Source organism: Botrytis porri, assembly GCF_014898465.1.
Source record: "Botrytis porri strain MUCL 3234 chromosome Unknown BPOR_023, whole genome shotgun sequence".
NCBI classification, from domain to species: Eukaryota; Fungi; Ascomycota; class Leotiomycetes; order Helotiales; family Sclerotiniaceae; genus Botrytis; species Botrytis porri.
The window spans coordinates 269,576-292,976 of record NW_024066097.1 but is presented as its reverse complement, the minus strand read 5'-3'; the positions used below and the strand labels follow the sequence as shown (position 1 = coordinate 292,976).

The 23,401-nt window shown below is 38.5% G+C and overlaps 4 protein-coding genes across 4 annotated transcripts; 1 reads left to right on the top strand and 3 right to left on the bottom strand.

Moving 5' to 3' along the window:
• Positions 1-2,909: 2,909 nt before the first annotated feature.
• Positions 2,910-3,776, bottom strand: EAF01_011664 (uncharacterized protein; the record flags this gene model as incomplete). Its single annotated transcript, XM_038919922.1, has 1 exon — positions 2,910-3,776. One exon carries the CDS (start codon positions 3,774-3,776, stop codon positions 2,910-2,912), a length of 867 nt encoding a protein of 288 aa, XP_038764626.1.
• Positions 3,777-7,678: 3,902 nt separating this feature from the next.
• EAF01_011663 (uncharacterized protein) lies at positions 7,679-10,058 on the top strand (the record flags this gene model as incomplete). The annotated part of the gene is made up of 3 exons (XM_038919921.1): positions 7,679-7,744; positions 7,797-8,223; positions 8,269-10,058. The coding sequence occupies 3 exons, from the start codon at positions 7,679-7,681 to the stop codon at positions 10,056-10,058; spliced, it is 2,283 nt and encodes a 760-aa protein (XP_038764625.1).
• A 4,087-nt stretch (positions 10,059-14,145) lies between these two features.
• On the bottom strand, positions 14,146-15,411 carry EAF01_011662 (uncharacterized protein; the record flags this gene model as incomplete). Its single annotated transcript, XM_038919920.1, has 3 exons — positions 14,146-14,562; positions 14,658-15,086; positions 15,140-15,411. 3 exons carry the CDS (start codon positions 15,409-15,411, stop codon positions 14,199-14,201), a joined length of 1,065 nt encoding a protein of 354 aa, XP_038764624.1. The 3' UTR covers positions 14,146-14,198.
• A 5,829-nt stretch (positions 15,412-21,240) lies between these two features.
• On the bottom strand, positions 21,241-22,546 carry EAF01_011661 (uncharacterized protein; the record flags this gene model as incomplete). Its single annotated transcript, XM_038919919.1, has 3 exons — positions 21,241-22,219; positions 22,285-22,477; positions 22,528-22,546. The coding sequence occupies 3 exons, from the start codon at positions 22,544-22,546 to the stop codon at positions 21,241-21,243; spliced, it is 1,191 nt and encodes a 396-aa protein (XP_038764623.1).
• Positions 22,547-23,401: the final 855 nt, after the last annotated feature.

The window sequence follows — 23,401 nt, the reverse complement described above, 5'->3', positions numbered from 1 at the left end:
CTCATATAAAATAAGCGATTTTTTTTTAGAAAACTTATCATTTTTATTTTAAATAGCTTATAACTTTATAAATAAAATATTTAAGAATAAATTAGTTTTTTTTCTAAATATTTAAAATAATTCTAAATCGATTTTTGAATTCTGTTTTAATAGGATACTATAGTAGGGAATGTATCGAATAGACTCTAAGTCACTTAATAGATATAAAGCAATAACCGTATTAAAATGTATTTAAAACTAATTATATATTCAAACTAAGTTTAAGTATATACTAAACTATTTATCTTATCTATTTAAATTTTATAATCTTACGACTCTCATATATCTTTTTATTATAATGTCTATACTTAATACTATCGATAATAGAGTTCCCCTTAGCTTACTTTAGACTAATTGATTACTTAATATAAATTATTAGAATAGATTATATCGTTAATTCCTTCATAACCCTCATTATGAAGCCGGGGTTTTCCCGTCTTAGTAACTATGTCCTCGTAACATTTTTATTATTTTATATAAAACTTAATAAAGAAACAGAAAACTTAAAAGCTGAAAAACTAATAATTATAGCGGAGAAATCGAAATCTATACAGTGAGAAGGTTCCAGAACTCTTACAATCCCTCTTCCCCCATTAAACCTTCAAATTCCACCTCTTACTTTTACTTGCACCTTCACTAGTGCGATTTTCCCACTGCCCAAAACCGCAAGTTTCTTGCCCCCGACCCGAGGAGAATTCCACTGACATCTGGCATTGTCATCAATATCTAAATCCATAAACCTTCCGAGGGTTTTTGATTCTGTAACACTTCTGTGTAACTTTTCGGTGATTCTAGATCTCGATTTGGAAATCAGTTCCATTCTGTAGAAGAATCTGTTTTCTGCTCTTGGAAACTCATGATCAAAGAGCTTTTCCAGATCTCTTGGAATAAAATTACAGGGTGAAGTCTCTGGGGTATTAAACCCCGCACAGAGATGTTTACAAACGAGACGAACTTTCCTCTTCCTATCAGCATGATATGTATTCTTTCGAGAACTTCCCATTGCATGCAAGTTCTGGATTGTTATGACACAAAGCAAAAATATCCTTCCTCCTCGGAATCTCATATTCAACCATTTCCACACAATTAACCCCTGTTTCTATACAGCCCAACACCCCCCTTTCGCCCAGAACAACCCATCTATCCTCCTGATCATGAATCGCTTAACGTGTCTGTATTTACTGCAAATACGACTTCGCATCCATGGGAACTTTTTCCGAGGTCCAGTCCAGTACCCAGGTCGGTAGATTCCATTTTCTCTCCTCAAATTTCACATCTTCCACATGCGACAGGAACCCAATATCAGGTTGTTGACGCAAAGAAAAACAATGTCAAATCCGTCTCAACATCTGTTGATGTTTTTCGATGATCGATTTCCTTTAAATTTTCGTTTTTTGGTTTCTTACTTTTCATGGGGTTTACAAACATGGTGAGATGTCCGTACAACATATCTCTTAGATCGGACACGCCATACTCACGACGCGAGTGGAGAATCTGAAGCAGATAATCGCACGAGTCAGAACTCTCCGAAGTCGTCGATACAAACTTCTCGCGTAACATGCACATCTCGGCTAGAACATTTTAATTTGGAGACTTGTCCAATGCAGAATCATGTTTGGAATTAGAAATTAGGGCTGTAAAGTCTTTCCATCTGAGACGATCAAATCCACTTGTACCCAAGGATCACCGGAAAGGATTAGTTCTTGGAGAATCCAAATTCTTCTGAACCATGGCATGTCTGTTACATGACAAATCAGAATATCAATTTTTGATCCAATGTGTTCTTCTGAGTGTAGATCAATGTCTCATCCGTATTGTGCGACGTTCGAGCATTGGATAGAAATCCAGGCTTCGTTTGCTTCTTCATTGATGACATTGGAGAATCAAGTAATTTGAAGATTTCATCAGTTTGTGATGACGTCTCTCCATAATATAACAGTTTGCCTTGCAACTTCATAAATCAAGCTCATCAAACTAACTTGTTTATTCTTTTCTTCAAAGTCAGATTGGTTCATACAAATTCCATCTTCTCATATTACTGTATCTCTATTTACATCTTGCAAATGACGCAAGGCTGAATCAAGACCTGCAGTAATAGTTAGTGGTTTATTATCGACCAATATTGTCTTTGCGTTGTTTGCATCTCCCTAGACGTAAGCAAGTGCTGTGTAATGATCTATGAGAGATTGATCGTAAAGGAATAGAGTAGAATGAAAGTAAGCTGTATGATAATAGTGAGTTGAGTGATGAGGCAGGACTAATGATGATGATACGAAATGCATCAGGTTCGAGAAGAGGAATGTATTGATATTGTTGAGCATCCTCCTTTTGGGGGGGGGGGATTATAGTGCCAATGTAGGTTCCTTGGCGATCCAAATTTCTCAAATCTGAGATTTATTCCTAGAATAACCTTCTTTATGGTCTTCAAGTTTGACATGTGGTGTCAAGAGAAGAGATATGCACGTAAGATAAATGTGTAGATATTGCTGAGGTGAGATAGATTAATCGACATCGTCCACAATCATGGACAAAAATGATTAACTAACAAAGTCACTCAGACCAATCGTCGATAAAGCATCTAGGACTTAGACCCATTTTCAAAATATCTCAGCCTCAACTAGAGGGGATCGCATCAATCACTGAACGTATGCCAAAGGGAATTACGAAAGCTTGCCCAATAGTTTCACAGGTGGTGGTCCCATCACCCTTGACTTCGCTGATTCCAGCGAGTAGGAATTTCCGAAAATTGATTCTATGGACCTGATATCATTAGAACGCCGAGAGTCACAACGTGGGGTGCTAATCTTATCATTACCTTTATTCGCCATTTTTATATATTTTTCCCATCTGACTTGTCTTTGAGTGAGCTTTCATCTCCCTTTTGCATTTTTAGTCTGATCTTTAAGCAATGTTTGCTTTTCCTTTTCCAATATCTTCTTATTCTCAAACGTATTCGACAATTTCTTACATTCAGAACCATTTCTAGACATAACCCAACAATATTCGTAACCATCCGTTTGTGGTTCTATGATGATTCGGCTTCCTGTAGGCATAGCCTTTGCGATAACATCAGGCCGTAAATGCAAATATAAATCGGGAAATTTTCCCACCTCCTCATTTTTGATGACATCCTTCTTACGATTCGGAGACACATGAACCTCTACCACTGCCCGCTTCGAAAACTCTAACCATTCTCGAGCGACTTTGAGTTGCCTTTGTATAAATACCCAGTCATGTGTCGGAGTAAAAATGAGTTGTTTGACTCGACGGGCAGAGGCGTCACCTCCTGGTGCATTTTTCAGACCGGATTGGAATGAGACATTTCCTCTGAGTTCTTGATCCGGAACTTTCTGTAAATAATATTGAGTTGAATTCTGCTGATTCTCTGGTTTTGCAAGAAAAGTTCCATGCTGAATGCAATTGTCAAGAACCCACTTCAAGTTTGTTTCCTTATATGAAGGGTCTGGTTTGACTATAGCTATTGTTCCTTTCTTGTCATCTTGAGCTTCGTAGACAATTGAATCCGGGTTTATCAACTGAAGATTGCATGATTCAGGATCACTGATAATGAATTTATCGTAGTTTGCCAGTTTTTGTGATCCGACTTGACTTGGAGTTGCGGCGTAAAGAAATAGTTTAATGGTACGGTATTGCTGTTGAAACAATGATGGACGGAATCTATGTCTGGATTTGTTTATTGACCGTATTGACGATCGGACTGTTGATGGTATTAACATTGGATTTTGAAGGGTATAAAAATTGCCAATTGTGGGATGTAGTGGGATGTTTTGAGGTCGTATATCTCAGAGCTCGAGTTCAAGCTTATCACATGATTTCTGTAAATTTTGATATGGTTACCGCTTTGGCAGGAAATGTGGGTTGGTGTTAGATGGTAGATGGTACCTAGACAATCAAATTTACTATGTGAAACTATCAGACTAGATAGGACTAATTGAAGCTTCTTCTAATGGTATATTGATCTCTTCTTTTATGAATAGAACACCTAGTCTGCCACCACGGCAGTGGCCCCCGGAGGGCCAGCGGAGCGTCATGTCGATTGAATCATATCATTCAGCGTATTGTTCACAGTTGAATTCGAAAACCTTCCAAATTTCTCCAGGATATTCCCCCTTTGAAAACTTCAAAACCCTTCAAACTCTTATATATATGGTATTTCCTATATTTATTCGAAAATATAAGATCACAAAGTAATAGTCTGCCACTCCCGGAGGGGCCAGCGGAGCGTCATTTCATCTGAATTATATAGTCATTCTATAGAATTATGTCTTATGCAAAATGTAAATAGTTTGTTACCATCTCCTCTACCCACCAGTCTCCAAGCCTTCGGGGGAGGGGGGGGGGGCAGTGGAGCGTCACATCGGTTGAATTCCTGTCACATCGTCCCAAAACTTCATCGCTCTTCCTCACAGTCTGCTAAGTTTCTCCAGGGAATCTCCTCACACTCCATATTGAAAGGATGACCATTTTCTCTTTATTCAAAAGCATGATTAACGAAGGCTAGCAGAACGTCGTTCCCAATGTTCACTGTTCTACTCTGTACATGGAAAGTGGCCCTTCACAGATAGAAATAGACCAGCGGAGTATCATTCGATTGAATTATACGATCCGACAAATGGGAGCCAGCCCCCAAACCCCCATAGCTCGTTGCGCGGGAAGAATGATTAACTTTTTGGGCTCGTTCGGAATTCGTACTATTGATCATCTCCATCGCCCATACGAGCCACGACGTGTTCCATTCGCTTCTTTATCGAACATTCCGGTACCGTACTCTATCCCCTTTGTCATTCTTCACTTTCAATAGAGTTGATGTTTCCCCAATGTTTCATGATGTATGCATTTGATAGGTAGATCAATGCAAGCTGATATCCAATTAGTTTGAAGTAGCCATTGTACTATGTAAAGAAGTCAAGAAGTAGAGTGTTTAGAATTGGTTGATTTGTTCTCCATTCGATTGCAGTATTGAATGATCTTGACAACGGGTAGTGGATGTAGAGGATGGGATGGAATGGATAGGATAGGATAAGATAGAATGGCGGTAGTAATAAAGTTAGAAGCTTGATCAAAGGTTTAAGACTTTTCCGTAGAATCTTTTCTGGGTGTGGACTCGGTGGATTTGGTGGATTTAAAGGAACTTTCGGGACTTTTTTTTTTTTTTTTTTTTTTTTTGAGATTCACGGGGTGATTGACATTTCATTTATTATGATTGATATACGGAGTACCGGTACGTATGTATATCTATCGTATATGGTATTACCAAGTTGAAATCGATTCCTTGAAAAATGCCAGGTAATCTGTGTAAGGAAAGACTGATTATTTTCTTTTTTTCTATTTGAAACGAGGGAGAAAAGACAATGAGCAGGGAAAAAGGGGGGGGAATGGTCTTAATATGGTTGATGCTATCGATTGGTGAACTTCGGATTCGGGGTACTGTACAGAGTACGAAGTAGGCGTGGAAGCACTGGTAGGGTACCTACCTGACTTAAATAATGCACCGTCAGGGGTCATTGATTGAATTCAAGGCACCAAAGTAATTCGATTGGCTGAGATGGAAGATTATGGAGTTTCACTATGTCATTTTAGAGCAAGTGCTTGGTGTGATTACCCAGTTAAATAAATCCAAAAGTATTATCGACCAATGATAATAATTACTATTTCCCCCAGATTAATAACGGATCTCATTATCCTTATCGAGGGATTTATCTCTCTTTTTATCTTTTGGATCTCTTCCCTCGTGGTTTCGTGCCTTGCTGACCCCACTCTTTCCACCCTAACTGGTACTGGTTATCTGTGGTTGGGGGGGGGAATCCTTGAATACTGAAGGAAGGGAAAGGAACTTTTTGATGAGAGAGGTGTGAAATGAGCGAGGTGTGAAATGAGAGAAGTGTGAAATGAGAGAGGTATGGAATGAGAGAGGTGTGAAATGGTCTGCGCGGAACAATCCATCTGGGAATTACGTGAAGCTTCACATGAATCACATCAAATGCTTCATATCAATAAACTAGACCATGAAATGCATCTTTCCATCCACTGATTGCTAATATGAGAATGGCCATGGAAAACTTCTCTTGAGAATGCTACTCACTTCACTTTGTACTCAGTGACATCAAACACCGGCGACATTTCTTCTTGCTTGGCTTCTTCCCCTGCATTAGAACTTTACATGATCAGCCACCCAACAGCCACAGAACGGTACGAGCAGACACAGAACACAGACTAGGTAGGTACCTACACCCTAAACTTGTCTCACGGCATTACACCACTGCACAGCACTGCGCTTGACTGCACTCCACTCTTCAATCATCCATCCACTCATTCATTGATTCATGGATTCATTCATTCATTCATCCATTCATCCATTGACTGTCCACCACTTATCACTCTCTCCTCCAACCCTCACCTCAATCTCTTCCCGAGCAAAGCAAACTCCAAACGCTCAAACGACGCTCCTACGAACCTCTTTCTCTACTTTTGTTCATCACTTCTTTCGCAACTACTACTACCTGTCTTCATCCCATCACACCCACCGTTTCTACTCATAAAACAGACATCCGAGCTCAGAATCCTTTAGAATAAGATCATCGGAATACAAGCTGGACTTTGCTACGATTCAATATCTTACGTGGGATAATTCGAGAGAGGGAGAGAGCAACAGAGCTGTACACGCACCACACGCACCACACGCACTCACTCAACATTCGTTCTTGATTGCAATTCTGTCATTCATTTTGGAGATCACGATATATCTCGTCAATCGCATTTGTACTGCAACTTTTCCTTGGCTGACGAAAAGAAAGAAGCTCAATTTCGACTGCCAACTTCCGACCAATTCCTAACGACCCCATCCATACCAATTTCAAGGTACCTGTCGAAGGACGATCAAACCCGCGCGCTTCAGAGTAACACAATCAGAAAGACATCTTACCAGAAGACCAAAAAAGAAAAAAGAAGAAAAAACAATTACCCGTTCAATTGTATCGATCAATTCAAGCAATGTCAATTTGATCTTCAATTTAGAACATTTTGATACCATTCATTGGCTTGGATCGCTTCAAATCGCATGAATAGTGAATAGTCTCGTCGCATTCGCATTCACTTCCACCTTCTCGTGAATTTGTCACTGATCAACGAAAATATGATTTAACAATAGAACCAGCCACTCTTTACCTTCTCTATTGTGCTTCCTTGCTCAGCTTTAAGCCACGGTCGACCCGAAAACTTATATCCACCATCCTACTGTCGTGGACGTTTGTACCCCGTTCCCCGTTCATTCGATCTTTACCATCCAAGGACTAATCGGTGTCTTACCTTTTTCATATTCGTCCTCGATTGATATCATTCATACGACCAAGTACATGAATATTGAATCGACATATCAATTGTACATCACCCTCATTTGACCTGCACAAGTCGATACTTCGCAGGCGGAGAACGACAAGTGCATCAAAAATAACTCTACCTTCATTATATCGAAGAGACTCGCCCATTGCGAAATATCCAACACAACCTTACAGGTTACGATTCCTTCTTTTCTAGCCAGGTGCTTCGACAGTATATCAATTGTCATCGCGGCAGAGCCAAACGAATTTAATTAAAAGATATACCCTTTACTATCTCAAATATGGGGGTTTTTTCAAGACGTGTGAATAAAGATGACCTACGTCCTGAGCAGAAATGGGACTTTATCGTAAGGTTTGGAATGTCGTTGGGTACGGCAATTTACTAATTCTTTTTGACAGAGTCTTAACGATTTCAAATCCACATCCTGTCTCACTCCTTTCGCATATGCATATCTTTGGATTTCTTTGGCTATATCTACCGCCGTTTATGGTGTAGACACTTTCACCGCCGTTAACCTCTTAGCTTTCAATCGATGGTCTGGTGAGATTCAACCAATTATTCCTCTCAATGTTTCGAAGTGGATCTTTTCTGGATGTATTATTGCTTCTTGGGTTAATATTGGATTCGAACATTTACGAGCATGGAGAGTTATGCGACGAGGGGCTGTTGCCGAAAGTTATTTGGACAATCTTGCTGTTCGCCTTGAAAGTATCAAGATGGGACAGAGGGGTCGAGGTTGGAGAAGATTCTTGGTTTTTGCCGAATTGACGAAATCTAAAAAGGGAACCGAATATGTTGCGCTATTTACATACTTCGCTTTTCAATGTACGTCACAAAGGACCCCTAAATTTTCATCACTAACATTGATAGCTTGGATTCGTGTCGTATTCTGTCAAGGACCTCGTCAAGTCATCAACGCGTTAACTCTATACTCAGTCTTTCATGCAAAACTCGACCCTACTGAGTCCAATGATGTTGGAGATGCCCTGTTGACCTTTTTCAAGAAGGTTGGAATTCTTGCGGAACAAGAACATCAACAAGCAGTCATCTTGTCTGGTATGATCTTCACGCTTGTCATCTGGATCTTTTCCGCTTTAAGTCTTATCCTCGCAATCTTGTTCTATCTACTGTTCTTATGGCATTATATTCCAAATCACGATGGTGGACTTACAGGCTATTGTGAGCGAAAGATTAATGAACGTTTGACAAAGATTGTTAGTGCCAAGGTCAACAAGGCTATCGAGGAAGAGGAAAGAAAACGAACAAGAGCAGAACAAAGGGCAGTAAAGAAAGGAGAGAAGGTTTCTGGACGTCAAGCTACTCTTCCAGCACTTTTCGATTCGAAAGAAGACGATAAACTTCCGGATATGCCTGTGCTCAATAGAGCAGATACAATGACAAGCCTACCGCAATACGCATCACGGCCAGGTACACCAAGTAGTAATCTCCCACAAACAGCCAGTTTTGAACTTGAGAAATTGGATCAAAAACGACCATTACCTGGAAGATCTGTTACAGGGTCAAGTTATGCTTCAAATGCTCCTCTTATGGGTAATGCAGGTGACATGGGAAGAGCACCAGACTTACCACCACTTGATACGGATATGCCGTTCCCTGCTCCACAAAGAACGAATACTGGAGGATCTCAAGGGAGTCAATGGCAACGTGGCCCACCACAAGGTCCTCCTCAAGGTCCACCAAGAATGCCATCTGCAATGGGTGATCGTGGATTTACAGCAAGTCCATTATCTTATGCTGATGGACGAAATACACCTGGATTTCCTGGACCACAAAGACTAAATGCAATGGATTCTTATGGAAGACCAATTCCTCGATCACATACACCTATGGGTCCTGGTCCAGCTCCATCAATTGGAAGACGTACACCTTTCGATCCTGCTATGCAAATTTCTCAAAACCGTATGGTGTCTCCATCAGAATATGGATCAGAATATGGAAGACACACACCATTCAATCCAGCACTTCAAAATCAAGGTCGATCATCACCAGCTCCAGGGTCAGAATTTGGAGGACCAAGACCGCCTTTCAATTTCTACAATGATCAAGGAAGATCATCTGCAGCTTCCGGATCTGAGTTTGGTGGTCCAAGACCACCTTTCAACTATAATCAACAGGGACGTTCGTCACCAGCACCTGGACCCGATTTCAGTCGTAGAACACCCTTCGATCCAGCTTTACAAAATAATGGACGCTCTTCTCCAGCTCCATCCAATATGGGTCAAGTATATGGTCAATCTACTCGAATGCCGCCATCAACAAATCCAGCTGGGTATCAAGCATTCAATCCCAATTCCATTAACCCAACATTAGCATCACCAGTCGAACAAGAAGAACAAGACCAAAATGGTTTCAATTTCGGTACGGACACATCAAGTCCACCCCGAGTTAGAAATTTAACGGAACCTGTCCCAAGGGCTGCGACTACGGGACCAGAACAAATGAGATCTCATGGAACTCGAAATGAAGATTATGAAGATGAGGAAATGGGACCGATTTCGCCTCCTAGGAGAGCTGCTACGGAAGTTGGTGTTGGTGAATTTAACCCAAACCAGAGAACAAATCAAATTCAAGCTCATCAAAGAAATGGCTCGGAGTCTGGTTCTGGATCGGGATCTGCACCATGGGGAGGTTATAGATGAGAGGTGTTTTGAATTTAAAGGTTTTGAAGAATTAAGAAAGGGCGTTCAATTTTGATTGGATTGTATATTTAAAGCGAAATGCTGATAGGAGGTGTTTACTTTTAACAGCGATGAATTACATATTGGAGGTGTTTTGAGGTGGCCCGGGGATCTTTGGTGTTTTGAGGAAGGAAGTTTATATTTATTTACTTAAGTTCTTTATGAAGATATTTGAAAGGACAAAAAGGAGAAGGGAAGATGAGGAAAACTAGATTTATCTACCACCTGTATGTATGATGGGCAATCCACCGCTCGTGGGGTTGTGATATCATATCTGGGAAAGATGGATTGGCAATGTTTATGAGAATTGGTGCGACTGAAAGATGGATTGATGAAAGTAATGAGAAATTACTGAATTGGAAACGGTGGAATGAATCGATGGTTTCGAAACGAGGTTAGGTGGATAGATCGATAGATATCTTAAGATACCTAGCTTGGAGAGATGAAATGATATCTTACTTTGATACTTTTTGTTTTTTTGACTATTCTTTTTGAGTGTATTTCTTTTGGTATACATTTACTAGGGTGAACTGGACGTTAGATTCTCCCTATATATTAGATGACTTTGTGAGATTACATCTATCAGAACTATTGTATCATACCCAAGTGGATACTGAAAAAGTCAAACTTTTTTGTAAAACTCGTTGTACGTATCACGTCATGTGGTTTGTGCGTTTTGAGAGATGCATTCATTGATATGATGTGATAGGACATATGATATGATAGGTAGATGTAGATATTTGGGAAGATGGAATATATAAGTAACCTGGGATTTGGGGTGTGGGATGTGGGATGGGATGTGGAAAGAGAGTGAGTTGACGGGGGTGATGAGGGAATGGGATGGAAGATGGGGGATGGAGAAGATTGAGAGTTGAAGAATGGGTGGGGATTGAGATGATATCGAGATTGGGGATTGGGGATTGGGGAAGGAGTTGAAATTCTAAAATAAGTAACTTAACTATACTCAATCACTTATTAATATCTTGCTAATTAGGAGATATATTGATGACTAATACATGTATAATATGATTTTATATTATAAAATTATATTATTATATCTTTTCTCAAATTGATTTATGAGAGGTTTACCTCCTTTAATAATCTTACTATTCGTAAGGATCGAAGTACTATAGTAATAATAGTAGTAGTAAAGTCTTAATCGATTCAGTCTATTAATAGCTAAGCTATACTGACTATATAATATATTTATATGTTTTCAATTGTATAAAGTAGATGGAAAAAAACTATCCCTTTTCAAAGTCTATTTAAATCTACTATTATAAAATCTCATTATATTATAAAATCTTTATAATTTTCTTACTTACTCTCTTATAATCCCTATAATCCTCTACTTTTATATCTATCTTTGTCATCCCTTTCTACTTTTTTCAATTCCTTCTAATATATCAAATCCTATAATTAATATATCACTATCTTATTATACAGATATCTTCACCCTCGGATTCTTCAAATCCCATTCACAGTATTAACAATTTCAACTTCAATCCTATACTATAGAATATTCCATTTCTGACCTGTATGAATATTAATCATTGGAATCTAGTGAATAGCTTCAATTCATTGGCTAAATCGACCACCCTACTTTCAAGCCACCCCTGTTTTGGGCCACCCTTTTACACTAAAAATCACTTTTTTGACTTATTAATATCTCTATTAATATATAATCTAATTTAATGAAAATTTGAATAAATATAATTTAAGCCATTTTAAGCTTATTCTGAAATTTTTAGATTTTTAGGATTTTTCTGTATTGAGATCTAGAGCTTTAAAATATCGTTTTTTTAATTTGTATGGGAATTACATATAAATTTAAAACTTTTATAAAATCTTTAATAAATTTTTAATAATAATTATTAAAAGAAAATTATATATCATTTTGAGAGTTTTGAACTTAAATTTATATAAAAATTAGAAAAAAAAATCAAAAAAAATTAATAAATATAGAGATATAGTATATAATGAGTTTAGAAGAGTATAAATAATCTCTATAATTTTAAAAATATTCTTTTAAATATTTATTTATAGGAAATTTTTTTTCAAATCCTTCAATATAAATATATTATAAACTTATAATAAAACTTTTTAATTTATATGTAATTCCTATATAAATTTAAAAATCGATATTTTAAAGCTCTAGATCTCAATATAAAAAAATTCTAAAAATCTAAAAACTTCAGATTAAATTCAAAACGATCTAAATTATATATATACAAATTTTCAATAAATTCTATCCATAAATAAAAGAGTTAAAAATTCCATTTTTGGTGTAAAAAGTGGCCCAAAAAGGGGGTGGCTCGAAAGTAGGGTACCCGACTTACTTGAATATATCTTATTGAGGCGAAGGAAGTTTTATTAGTGTTGAATACTGTGGTGATGTTCGATCTTTACATATTTATCCTTTATATGTTGATCGAGTGGGTAGGTAGGTAGTTGTTTGTTTGATTGAGATCTGAATTGTAAGTTAACCCCTAGACTATCAACTGGAGGCGCTTTCGCTTAACAGGGACTTATTGACCAACCAAATTATTAGGATTATCGAAATTTAACTAAACATTCATATTCAATCTTTAATATAAAATCCATTTTATAATATTTTTATTTTAAAAATTTAAATATAATAATATCTATTGATCTTTAATCTTTCTTACTTTTATAATTTTAAGAAAATCAAGATTTAGGATCAAAATTCTATTTTATAAATAAATAACTAAAAAGGCATTAAAATCTTAATTTAATGAATCAGAATCCTTCATATAGGGTATGTTACACGGATCACCCGGGCGTCATGAGTTGGCAGTCTAGGGGGTAGGTTGTAGAAGATTGATTATCTTTATTTATGTTTTCATTTTGGGATACGTACTAGGAATTTTTTGATTGGACTTCTAAGGAAGGAAGCCTATATGATATACGATGTATAGGATTGTGTGAAATGAATCGAGCTTGGAATTAGCTTGGAAAGTTACACTTGATCTGATAGGAAAGAGATGATGTTAGATGTATTGTAATCATGCGAAATCAAGTCAAAGAATTCTAATTGGTAGTCTCTACGTAACCGAACTCAAAGACAGGAATCGAATTCCTTTTTAAAGAACTTCTTAATTGAATCAAACTCTGAAAAGATTAATTGAAAATTTGAGTATTTATTATAGTATTGAAGAGAGATGCGAATTATTGAATTCTTTAAATAATACTCAATATTTGTCTCTTATTTCGATTATGTGGAGGTAGTCTCGGCCAACTCACAAGTTCGTTGTGTTATGATTCTTCTCGATTATATGAGGTCGCTTGGGGTCGCTTGGAATTTTAGTTGAGTTTTGGGGGGTTAGGGGTAAGCAGATATTTAAGGAGGATTGATATGATGTACTTGAGTTGAACCTATCGCCTTTTGATGTTGAGAAATGATATTGTAGGGAGAGATGTTTTTCTAGTAATATAAAGATAGATGTATGTACACTTATATTATTAATTATAGATATATTCGAAATATCCGATGAAAGATATCTCCCCCAGAAATCATCTCCTCACATGCATCCAAACGGAGAATTTGACAGATATTCAATTCAGTCATCAATGTATAAATGTTAAACCGCTCAATTAATATTCGCGAGATCACTAGAAGTGCGCTTCATGATCAACAATTTGTTTCGTAAATCTCATAGAGATTTCAGTCTAGAATAGTAGATTTTACTACACACGCTGTAGCTGCTTCTTCAATTATAGCGCTGTTGATCATTTATCGGAGAATATTCAGCGCTATGGCAAAGGGAAAAAATGACGCATAGTAGGGGAACTTTCCGATGGTGTCTGAGAACTCCGGATCGAGCATACCGGGTCTTATTGTTGTATTAGCAAATGCTTGTTCGGGACTCATGGTTTAGGGTTTAGCATTTCGTTATCTTAGGGTGTCTTAGTTGATGCTTAAACATAGCAAGCAATTAGTCCGATAGTCTCAAATCTTATCAAGATCAACCAGTCGGCAGTAAGATACTGGTACTTCATTCAATCAGTGTTCTACCGTAATAATGTGTTTGATAAACATATACTGTCTTCATATCCCATAACGCATGTCCCATGCACTAATTAGGCACTTAACCAAGTTCCCCCTTTTATCTTCACATCACTCTCCCCCCTCCTCCTCACCATTTCCCTCTCACTATCATTCTCGTAATCCTCTCCTGAAAATACCACCGGTCGTCCATGATCAAACTGTTTACTGATCGTTGGCGCTGGACTGCTAACTGTTTCTGACAACTCCAACGTTTGCATATCATCTGCATCGTCATGTTTGATAGAAATATCGGTTTGGATGCCGATTTTGAGGGCCATACGATTCTTGGATGGTAAATAGGTGTTGGGGAGAACGGAAACTTTGGCGATTAATTCGGCCATGGACATTTCAATGTTGAGCTTAACGATGTAGGCGAGAGGATGGAATTGCATATATCTGGTTGCAGTGTTAGTTTTGAATCCGTAGGACAAATTACAGGATGAAAGGGAAAGAGACAAACGATGCAGGATAATTGAGGACTGGGGACTTACACGAAAGTATTGTGCAAACTCATCATTCCGATAATTAACCCATCCATACTCAAAGAAAATACCACCAATACCGCATTAAATTTAATTAACGCCTTGTATTTTTGCAAGCCATTGCCTACAAGTTTGCTGTACACCGTTTTCATAAAATAGAAATTTAATAATGCGTCGACCAATAGATAAATACTTTTCTCGCACCGATCCCAAACTTCATTGATGTGAATAAATCTTTCTGAAATTTGTAGCCTGGCCGGAATCCAAATGCAATAAACCGAAATGTTGATAAGTGTGATGATCACTGCGACGGCAATTTTGAGATGAAGTGCTTTCTTTTTGACGGTGAAGAGAATGCTGATTCGATTTACTATAATCTGGAGGAGGAATTGGACTTGAAGTGCCCAGAGAGTGAGGATGCAGAAATAGAATGCGAAACTATATTATATCAGAAGGAGATCAAAAGGATTCTTGCACATCGAAACACATACCTTGGGGGAATCACATCAGCATCATACAAGTGAAGCCAGCACATAATTGCAAATGCCAAACATACGACGAGTTCAGACCATATCATTACCACATATGGGGTATGAACTCGAGTGATTCCATAGCGTTGTCGAACTCGTCTCGTTTGCTTATATGCCGTCCATGCTGTTAACCATCCAAAACCAAGAGTCCATCCAAAAGCAATCGATGCGATGGCTAAGTCAGAGCTTGTCGTAGGTTGGGCCACATAGTTTGAAGGGAGTAATGTGAGCATGGTAATGATTGATGTCGTGAAGCCTTCACCGAAGCTGGATCATGTCTGGGTGGGGCTCAATGCAATAATGAAATTAAATGAACGCCTAGAACGAAAGAAAATAATGTAGAAACGAAAGGAGATAATGACAGCAATATAATAGGATTATTTCAGAATAACGGACGTCGTTTGTGAATCGTGATACAAGGTCTAAGACTACTTTGTGTATAGTTCTTGAATCGAAGCAGAAGTTTCTTTGAGATCGATTCAGGGACCAGATGTCAAAAGAGATCAGCTAAAACTCTATTACCATCAATAATCACGTAGTGTCACGTAGTGTTTGGTTGGTTTCTGGGTGTATGCCATACCTATGGAGAATTTTATGAAACGGGGGCCAGGATGAAGCGCGCTCTGGGCCTCGAACTAAAGTTCACCTCAAGGAATGTCCAGATCTCTGGAATGCGGATTATTTTCACTAATACTCGTGCTGGCAGGAAGTATGCCACACTCCACTCACAGGCACGTCCCATAAGGTGGTAAAATACGAGGTGACTGGTGGCCCATATTTAGGTGGAGTGTTGCATACTTGCTGGCCGCACGAGTACATTCCTCCCATCCCGCTGCCATGCAAGCTTTCGTTTCCATTGCGTTGGGTAGGCCCCTTTTTGGGTAGGGATTTCCCCGAAGGTAGATCCCCCGGGAATTTTAACAGGGAATTTTGAAAACATGTCCACTTGGATCTTAGAATATCACCTAGAAATTGAAGGCTCGTTCATCTGATAGACAGGTTATCCCGAGAAATCAATTCTTTCAATTCCCTCCCAGCTACCCGTGTGGCGTTGATCGTCGAGTATTTTGACAATCATGGACCGTTTTATGTAAAGAACCACTTTGCCATATTTCCATCATCTCCTCGGGCAGGGCTAGTGAACTGTCTATCACTTTGTAATCTCTCAAACGTTAATTGATCCTGATTCTTTATTTTCCGTGAACAACAATCGAGCTGGTTCCAAACAAGGCTGAATGACCTTCTGAGACGTTCCAGGAACAATCTCGTCCAAGTCACATGTTTCAATGCCAACATTGTGCTAAGGGGAGTTGTGAATTGAATGGCCAATTCTCGTATAAGTCAAGGATGTCTGCTTGCTCGCATTGATAATGGCTTAGCGTATGTGTCGGAGAAAATTTCTAGCCTGCCAAGAGATCAGACTTTGGGCAGAAAGTGGGTTGGTAAACGCAATGACCTTCAAGTCCACATCCTGATATATCTCGCACCTTAAGAAAGATGAATGGAGATCTAATACTCGATTCTTGAATAATATCGATATATCGATAAAAAATTCTTACCCTTCACTCCATTCAACCATAAGCATAACCGGGGAACAGGATTAACATTGAGCATGGATCGTGTGAAGGCCAATCCTATGTGAAGATCCAAACAAGACTCTCAATTGGGCCAATTCAATAAAGTTTATATTTTTAGTAGGTACAGGCATAATGCTACTTGAAGAATTATGCGGAGGTTGACCAGTGTTCCGAAATCACACACACTCACACACAGATTTCAAAGCAGCGTCTCAAGGACTCTACCTAATGCCTTCGGGTGGCAATCTATCGCACGTTGGCCAACTGGATGAAAATACTTCATTTTTATATCTCAATTGAGCCCTCTTTGCTCCTCGCTCTCCAGTACAAATAAACACATTCAGACGGAGATATACCTTGCCCCCCATCCGATGAAAAGAAGTCAAAAACCATCACAATGAATATCTTTCATGATAAAACAAAAAGCGTATGGATCGTGAAGCAACACTTCAACCTTGTTACTTGCTGTCGCTCTATATATTTACGGACAATCAAATTGAGCAAGATATTTGTCGTTCCTCGGCTTTCATATGAGCCAATAATAACCAAGAGCCGGACTAGAAGCGAAGCTAGCCAGTACATAAGTCAGAATAGCCGAAGTGGTCCAGCCACCCCAGAGACGCTACCGGACAGCTCGCAACGTGGACTCCACACTTTTCCAAGGCACAGCTCAAATTCTAATCTATTATATATAACCAGACTTTGTGCCAAGCATTTTGATATTTGGTGGCAAAGTTTACCGAGTAATTATTTCGAGGTAAATTGCCAGCTGAATACCGAAACGAAGCTCGGAGTATAATTTTTAATCTTAAAGTCTTTAATTAAATGAGCCGAGATGCTGGATATCGATTTTGACATGTCTCGTAGCTCAACCTTAATTATCCCCTAAACCGTCAGTCACGGCCGGGTCCGCTTATAATGCTTTATTAGTCGATCAAAGTATTATAATCTGAGAGGTTTTGAAATCATAAATTGTATTTGCTTTGAAAATGAAATATAATAGGATTTAAAAAAAAATTAATAATTTTTCACCTTTGAAATAATTACTATTTCAATAATTTCCAACCTTGAATTTAAGCTAAATAATTTATATATTCCATATAATTTATAAAGTTAGTGATATTCTTATTTATACACGGATTATATTTCTCGGCCGTAACTGGCGGTCTGGGGGGTAAGATTTATGACACAATGATGTCTCGAAAGTCGATGTATATGACGTAGTCAGTTAAAAATCACACTCGATTTAATAACGTGTTTTCAAAAAAAAGAAGCGATTTTTTATAACGTAACGTATGGGGAACTCGGACACTTTTAGCCCATCACCAACTTGAAACCGCAATAACTTTTATTATGCATACCCAATCACCTTCTACATCTGCTCAAATTGAAGAGAAGCTTCAAAAGGCTATAATTTCACTTCAATTGAAAGAATTTAAATCAATTAGAAAGGCTGCAGAGCATTTTGAAGTCCCTAAGTCTACCCTAGCTGATAGGCTGGCTGGGAAGAAAACACGTTCCCAAACCCACGAAATGGCTCAAATTCTTTCAAACGCAGAAGAAAATACTCTTGTACGATGGATTTCACGACTTACCATCACTGGATTCCCTGCTACACCTATGTTGGTGAAGGAAATGGCCGACGAAATTCGTCTTCGACGCGTTCGGGTCGCGTCATCTCGAAATCCTACCTCGACAGAAATTCCACCTATAGGCCACGAATGGATCTATAGATTCCAAAAACGACATCCAGAACTTAAAACATGCTATTCACGTCAATTAGAGTCTAATCGGGCTAAAGAAGCAACTCCGGAGAATATTCAGGCTTGGTTTGACGCGTTTCGCACGCGTCTCATTGAGCGAAAGTATGAATTAGATGATATGTATAATATGGATGAAACCGGATTTGGAGTTGGAAGTACTCAAAGTACGCGCATTATAGTCGATTCTACTCAGAAATCGAATTGGAAAGTTACAGCTGGCAAGCAAGAATGGATAACTGCATTTGAATGTGTCAATGCAGCTGGAAATGCTCTATCACCTATGGTCATTTTCAAGGCTCAGAATACGAATTCTGCATGGATTCCAAAGGACACACCTCAAAGCTGGCAGTTCTCTACTAGTACAAATGGATGGACCTCAAATAGCCATGGATTAGAATGGTTAAAAAGGGTTTTCGAACCAGAATCCAAGAAAGTGTCAGGTGACCGACCTCGACTTTTGATCATGGATGGCCATTCAAGCCATATTACAGGTAGCTTTATTGCTTTCTGTATAGATAATGATATTGATTTACTTATATTACCTCCTCATTGCTCTCACTTGCTTCAGCCACTTGCTATTGCGGTGTATGGGCCAATGAAACGATATCATGCTTTAGAGGTCGATCGATATTCTCGAGCTGGTGTAAAGCGAATCCAAAGAGCTGAATGGGTAGAACTCTTTCAAAATATTAGAAAAAAAGCATTGAATTCTTCTAATATTAAAGCTGGCTGGAGAGGAGCTGGTTTAGTACCTTTTGCCCCACGAAAAGTACTCGATTCATTACCATTTAACTCCTCCCAGCAACCTTCTACTCCACAAATGAGAACCCCCAATCAAGACCTAGACTTGTCTATACTCAGGAGTTCTCCTCCAGATGGAACAGAACTAAGGCAAGCAAATCAGATCTTTAATACAGCTCTAGCAAGCAGTGGTTCTCCTGCATCGCCAACTCGTCGATATGCCAAGAGAATGACTAGGCTTGTAGAATCTCAAAATGCTGAGATAGCCCTACTTCGGAAACAGCTCTCTGATGCTCAGGAGGTAATTGAGACTCGAAAGAAAAGAACTAAAGGCAAAAGAGTCAAATTACAAGGTCAATTTGTCTTTAGTACTAAGGAAGTATTGAAAATGGTAAGTGAGGCGGAGGAAAAACCGAAGGAGAAAAAGCCACGAGGACGGCCACGCAAACGCCCAATTGAAGAATCAGAAGAAGAGATTGAAGAAGAAGAGCTAGAGAATAGTTCAAGCGATTCGGAATTGGAATTGGAGGATTGTGTGGCTCGTAGAACAAGATCGCGTGTAGAATAATTGAAAAAGTGTCCGAGTTCCCCATACGTTACGTTACCTCGTTAACTTTATCTAAATGGAAAATTCAATTTCAATCGCTTCTAGCTTTATTAATATATCTTCAAATTAAATAAACTCTTTAAAATAATTAGCATCTCAGTCAAAAGTATTAATATACTAGTTTTCAGATACTCTGAAAAGATCTTTATTAAGTTAGAAATAAATAGATTAAAAATTGAATATATAAGACTGAAAATTAACATGTTTTCAAGCTGTTTTTGAATTTTCACTTCAAATTTTCCAATTCAATTAATAAAGATTAAAAACAATTAAAACTTATATCAATAATACAATCAATTATTCGCTATTATTTAGTTAAGTTTTCAATTCAATTAAACTACAATTAATAACGGTATTATAAATTGAATTTCGAAAATATAACAATTAAATGTTTTCATTGAAGTACTGAAATTTAAGGTTTTGGAAAAATATTATTAAATTGAGTGTAGAGCGAGATTTTTAATTAATATGAGGGATCCTGAGTAATATTATTGCATACAACGGAGGTTTTCGTCAACTATGACATATAAGAATTCTACATGGAATTTTTCTAGGCCATGCCACAATTTCGATGCTAGAATACTCGTCACTTTGAGGATTAACGACTAGAAATGGCTTAGGCTCGGAGTATTCTATCAAAATCTAGTCTCCGTAACTTACGAAAGCACATTTTGCAACCTGTGATCTAGATTTCATTTTGATTTTTTTGGTGTGTTCGCAAGAGATATCAAAGGATAATGCAGTGCTTGGTTGGTTTATGTATAATTGGAATTGCAACCTTTTCTCGGCTTTTGGGATACATATGTCGAAATCCGTTGACGGTATTGGATCTCATTCTCTGGCGGAGCCTCCACACATCTCACACTGCTTCAATCAAATGTGGATTGGAACTTGTAGTGAGCACTTTTGGAACCGTTCTGCTATGTTACTTGATGCACATTGTACTAGAAATTGGAGGCCGCTATCATGTCTTCGCCTAGACCTTCATATTCTCAGAGTGTCTAATTTCGTTCAGTGCAAATGGAGATTAATAATCTCGTTTCTTTGATTGCATGCCTGTCTACATAACCTCCACTTTTGTTATGGGAAGATATAAGTGGTCTGTTGCAGAAATAACTTTTCTACTTTGTCACTCTGCCATTTCCCTCTTGCCGTTTCCATATTCCAGAATTATTGGACATTGGGCCGAAATTCTCGTGTTTTATTCATCTTTATTGATCCCATCACTCCGTGCGTAGAACATCTGAGTCCACTCATACTTGTCGCTTTCATCCGAGAAAAAACTGTATGAGAGTCCGTTGATATGTATATGTATAACCGGAGTATCCGTGTTTCTCGTTACAGCCGTAAACATTACTCATGCCATGCAGCCGTTCACCAAACGAGTCTGTTCTTCCCAAATCTAGTCATCAATGGGAAATAGATTGTAGAGGAAAACACATCCACATTCAATACTCCAACTCCCCTCTCTATCAAAACTCCTGAAATATAATCTCTGAAAGCTATAGGCCAGGAAGGAGTATCCCAGTATCTGGCTTTCAAGCCCTTCCCACTTGCTGCGCTAACCTGTTCACTAATTTTATCTAGCTGTGCTGAACTGAACTTCCACAGCCACAGCCTACCAATGGCTTTTGACATCGAAACACTAGCATAATAAGAGTTCGTGTTGTCGTAGAGAGAGCTTTCAATATCGTCTAAAGGGGCATCGAAGAATATATCGCGATGGTTGGTATTGGAAACCAGAAGGTTGAAAGGAGCATTTCCGGAAGCGACGACTATAATTGGGGCCCAAGTGATCCCACTCGAGTTATTCCAGTGAGTAAGCCAGTTCTTGGCTCGGAGCTTTTCAAGCTGTAGATTTACATATGGCCAAAGATCACTACCACCGGATTTGAAATCCAGGAAAAGTGTGACAGTGGTGTTTGGACTGGATTGAAAGATGCCTTTCCAGTCATTTCCATCTGAGTTGCTGGAACCGTTGTTAAGATTTTCAAGGATGGTAAACAATGGTTCAATGTATAGGCTTTGAAGTGTGCGGTCTTGTTCCAGCGACCATGAAGAATGACCTACTAAAAGATTTTCGTTCCCAAGTTTTGTTGGAAGATATATGTCTGCTTCTACGCTAGTGCATCCAGCAGCCAGAGCTTCGAAAAGTGGAACGGTACGCCAATAATCGTTGTGTGAATGGCATGCTATTGGTGTGATGCCTTCGGTGAAATCTAGTTTCCAAGGAGAAAGCAAGCTGATAGAGTCTTCAGGGTTCCGCCAATCATCTACTATGGAACTGATTTTGTTCGAGGGAACTTGAGGTCTATGTCGATGTGGCAGGGTCAGAAGTAAAGATAGCCATATCCTAAGCGATATATGATTAGAATTTGAGGTCTCCGAGTATCAAAAGCTATGAGCGAAGGTACTTACAAAGTAGCGATAACTCCGAGCACAATCATGATACCAATGATGCGAAACCATCGCCTCCTCAAACTACCTTTATCATGATCTTGTTGTCTTTTTTCTTTTCCATTACCCCGGAGGAGGCCTTTCCAACTACCATTGCGGTGGCTAAAACTATCGTCGGATGAATATGAAGAGCGCTCTTCATGTTCTTTTAGCTCTGAACTTATTAGCTGTCGTGATTTCTCTCATCTTCACTGCTATACACACCGAATGGGGGATTTGCCATATCGCTAGCTCAAATATCAAATGTTCTCAGCGTTTCTAATGTAAAAAACAACCAAAATTTCTCCAATAAAGAGTTATGTGAAGAATATACTTTGAAGTTCATGAAATCTATTGATGCAAAGAAGGAGAAATCTCAATATCATCAATTGTGACAGGTTTCTAGCGAAAGAAGAGATATGTCTTGAAAGCACCTCATGTTCTTTCCCAAGGTAGCAAAAATAGAACCATAGTTTCTGACAATCTTTATCATTATGACTCTTGACAATAGTATCACCTTGAAACATGACCTACGTAATTCACCAAATTCCTACAGGATCAATCCTCTCATTCTCATCATCGGCTGTGAAGACTTGGCAAACATAAGCCAGAATGTCGGGATTGTTGGAGGACGTTAAAATATGCTTATGGGGTACAAAATCAAGAAACAGCCTGAAGAGCTTTGTTTGAAACAACAAGTAAGCTTATAAGGACTGTATATGTTGTGTAACATAATTGTCTGACCACCCTCATTGCATTAAGTTAGTTATGGATCTTGACTTGGGGTTATTTTTCAATCAACTGGGGTAGCGGTGTGCCTTATGGCGTAAATCCTACCCATTCAATTATGCAAGACTCTGGCTCAGCCTTGAATCCCTCTACGTAAGTTGTGCGACCATGACTTCGCTTGACTTTGCCGTGATTACTTGCTTACTGGCTGACAGGAATTTCGGGTAGCACTCGCTTAAACAACCGAACCACGAGGCTGAAACAAGGACTTATGTAAAAGCACCGAGTGACAATCGATTGATGATTCAAATGTATACGGGTCGATGGATTTGGAAATGAGCGGTGCTTCAGATACAAAAAATTTCAATCA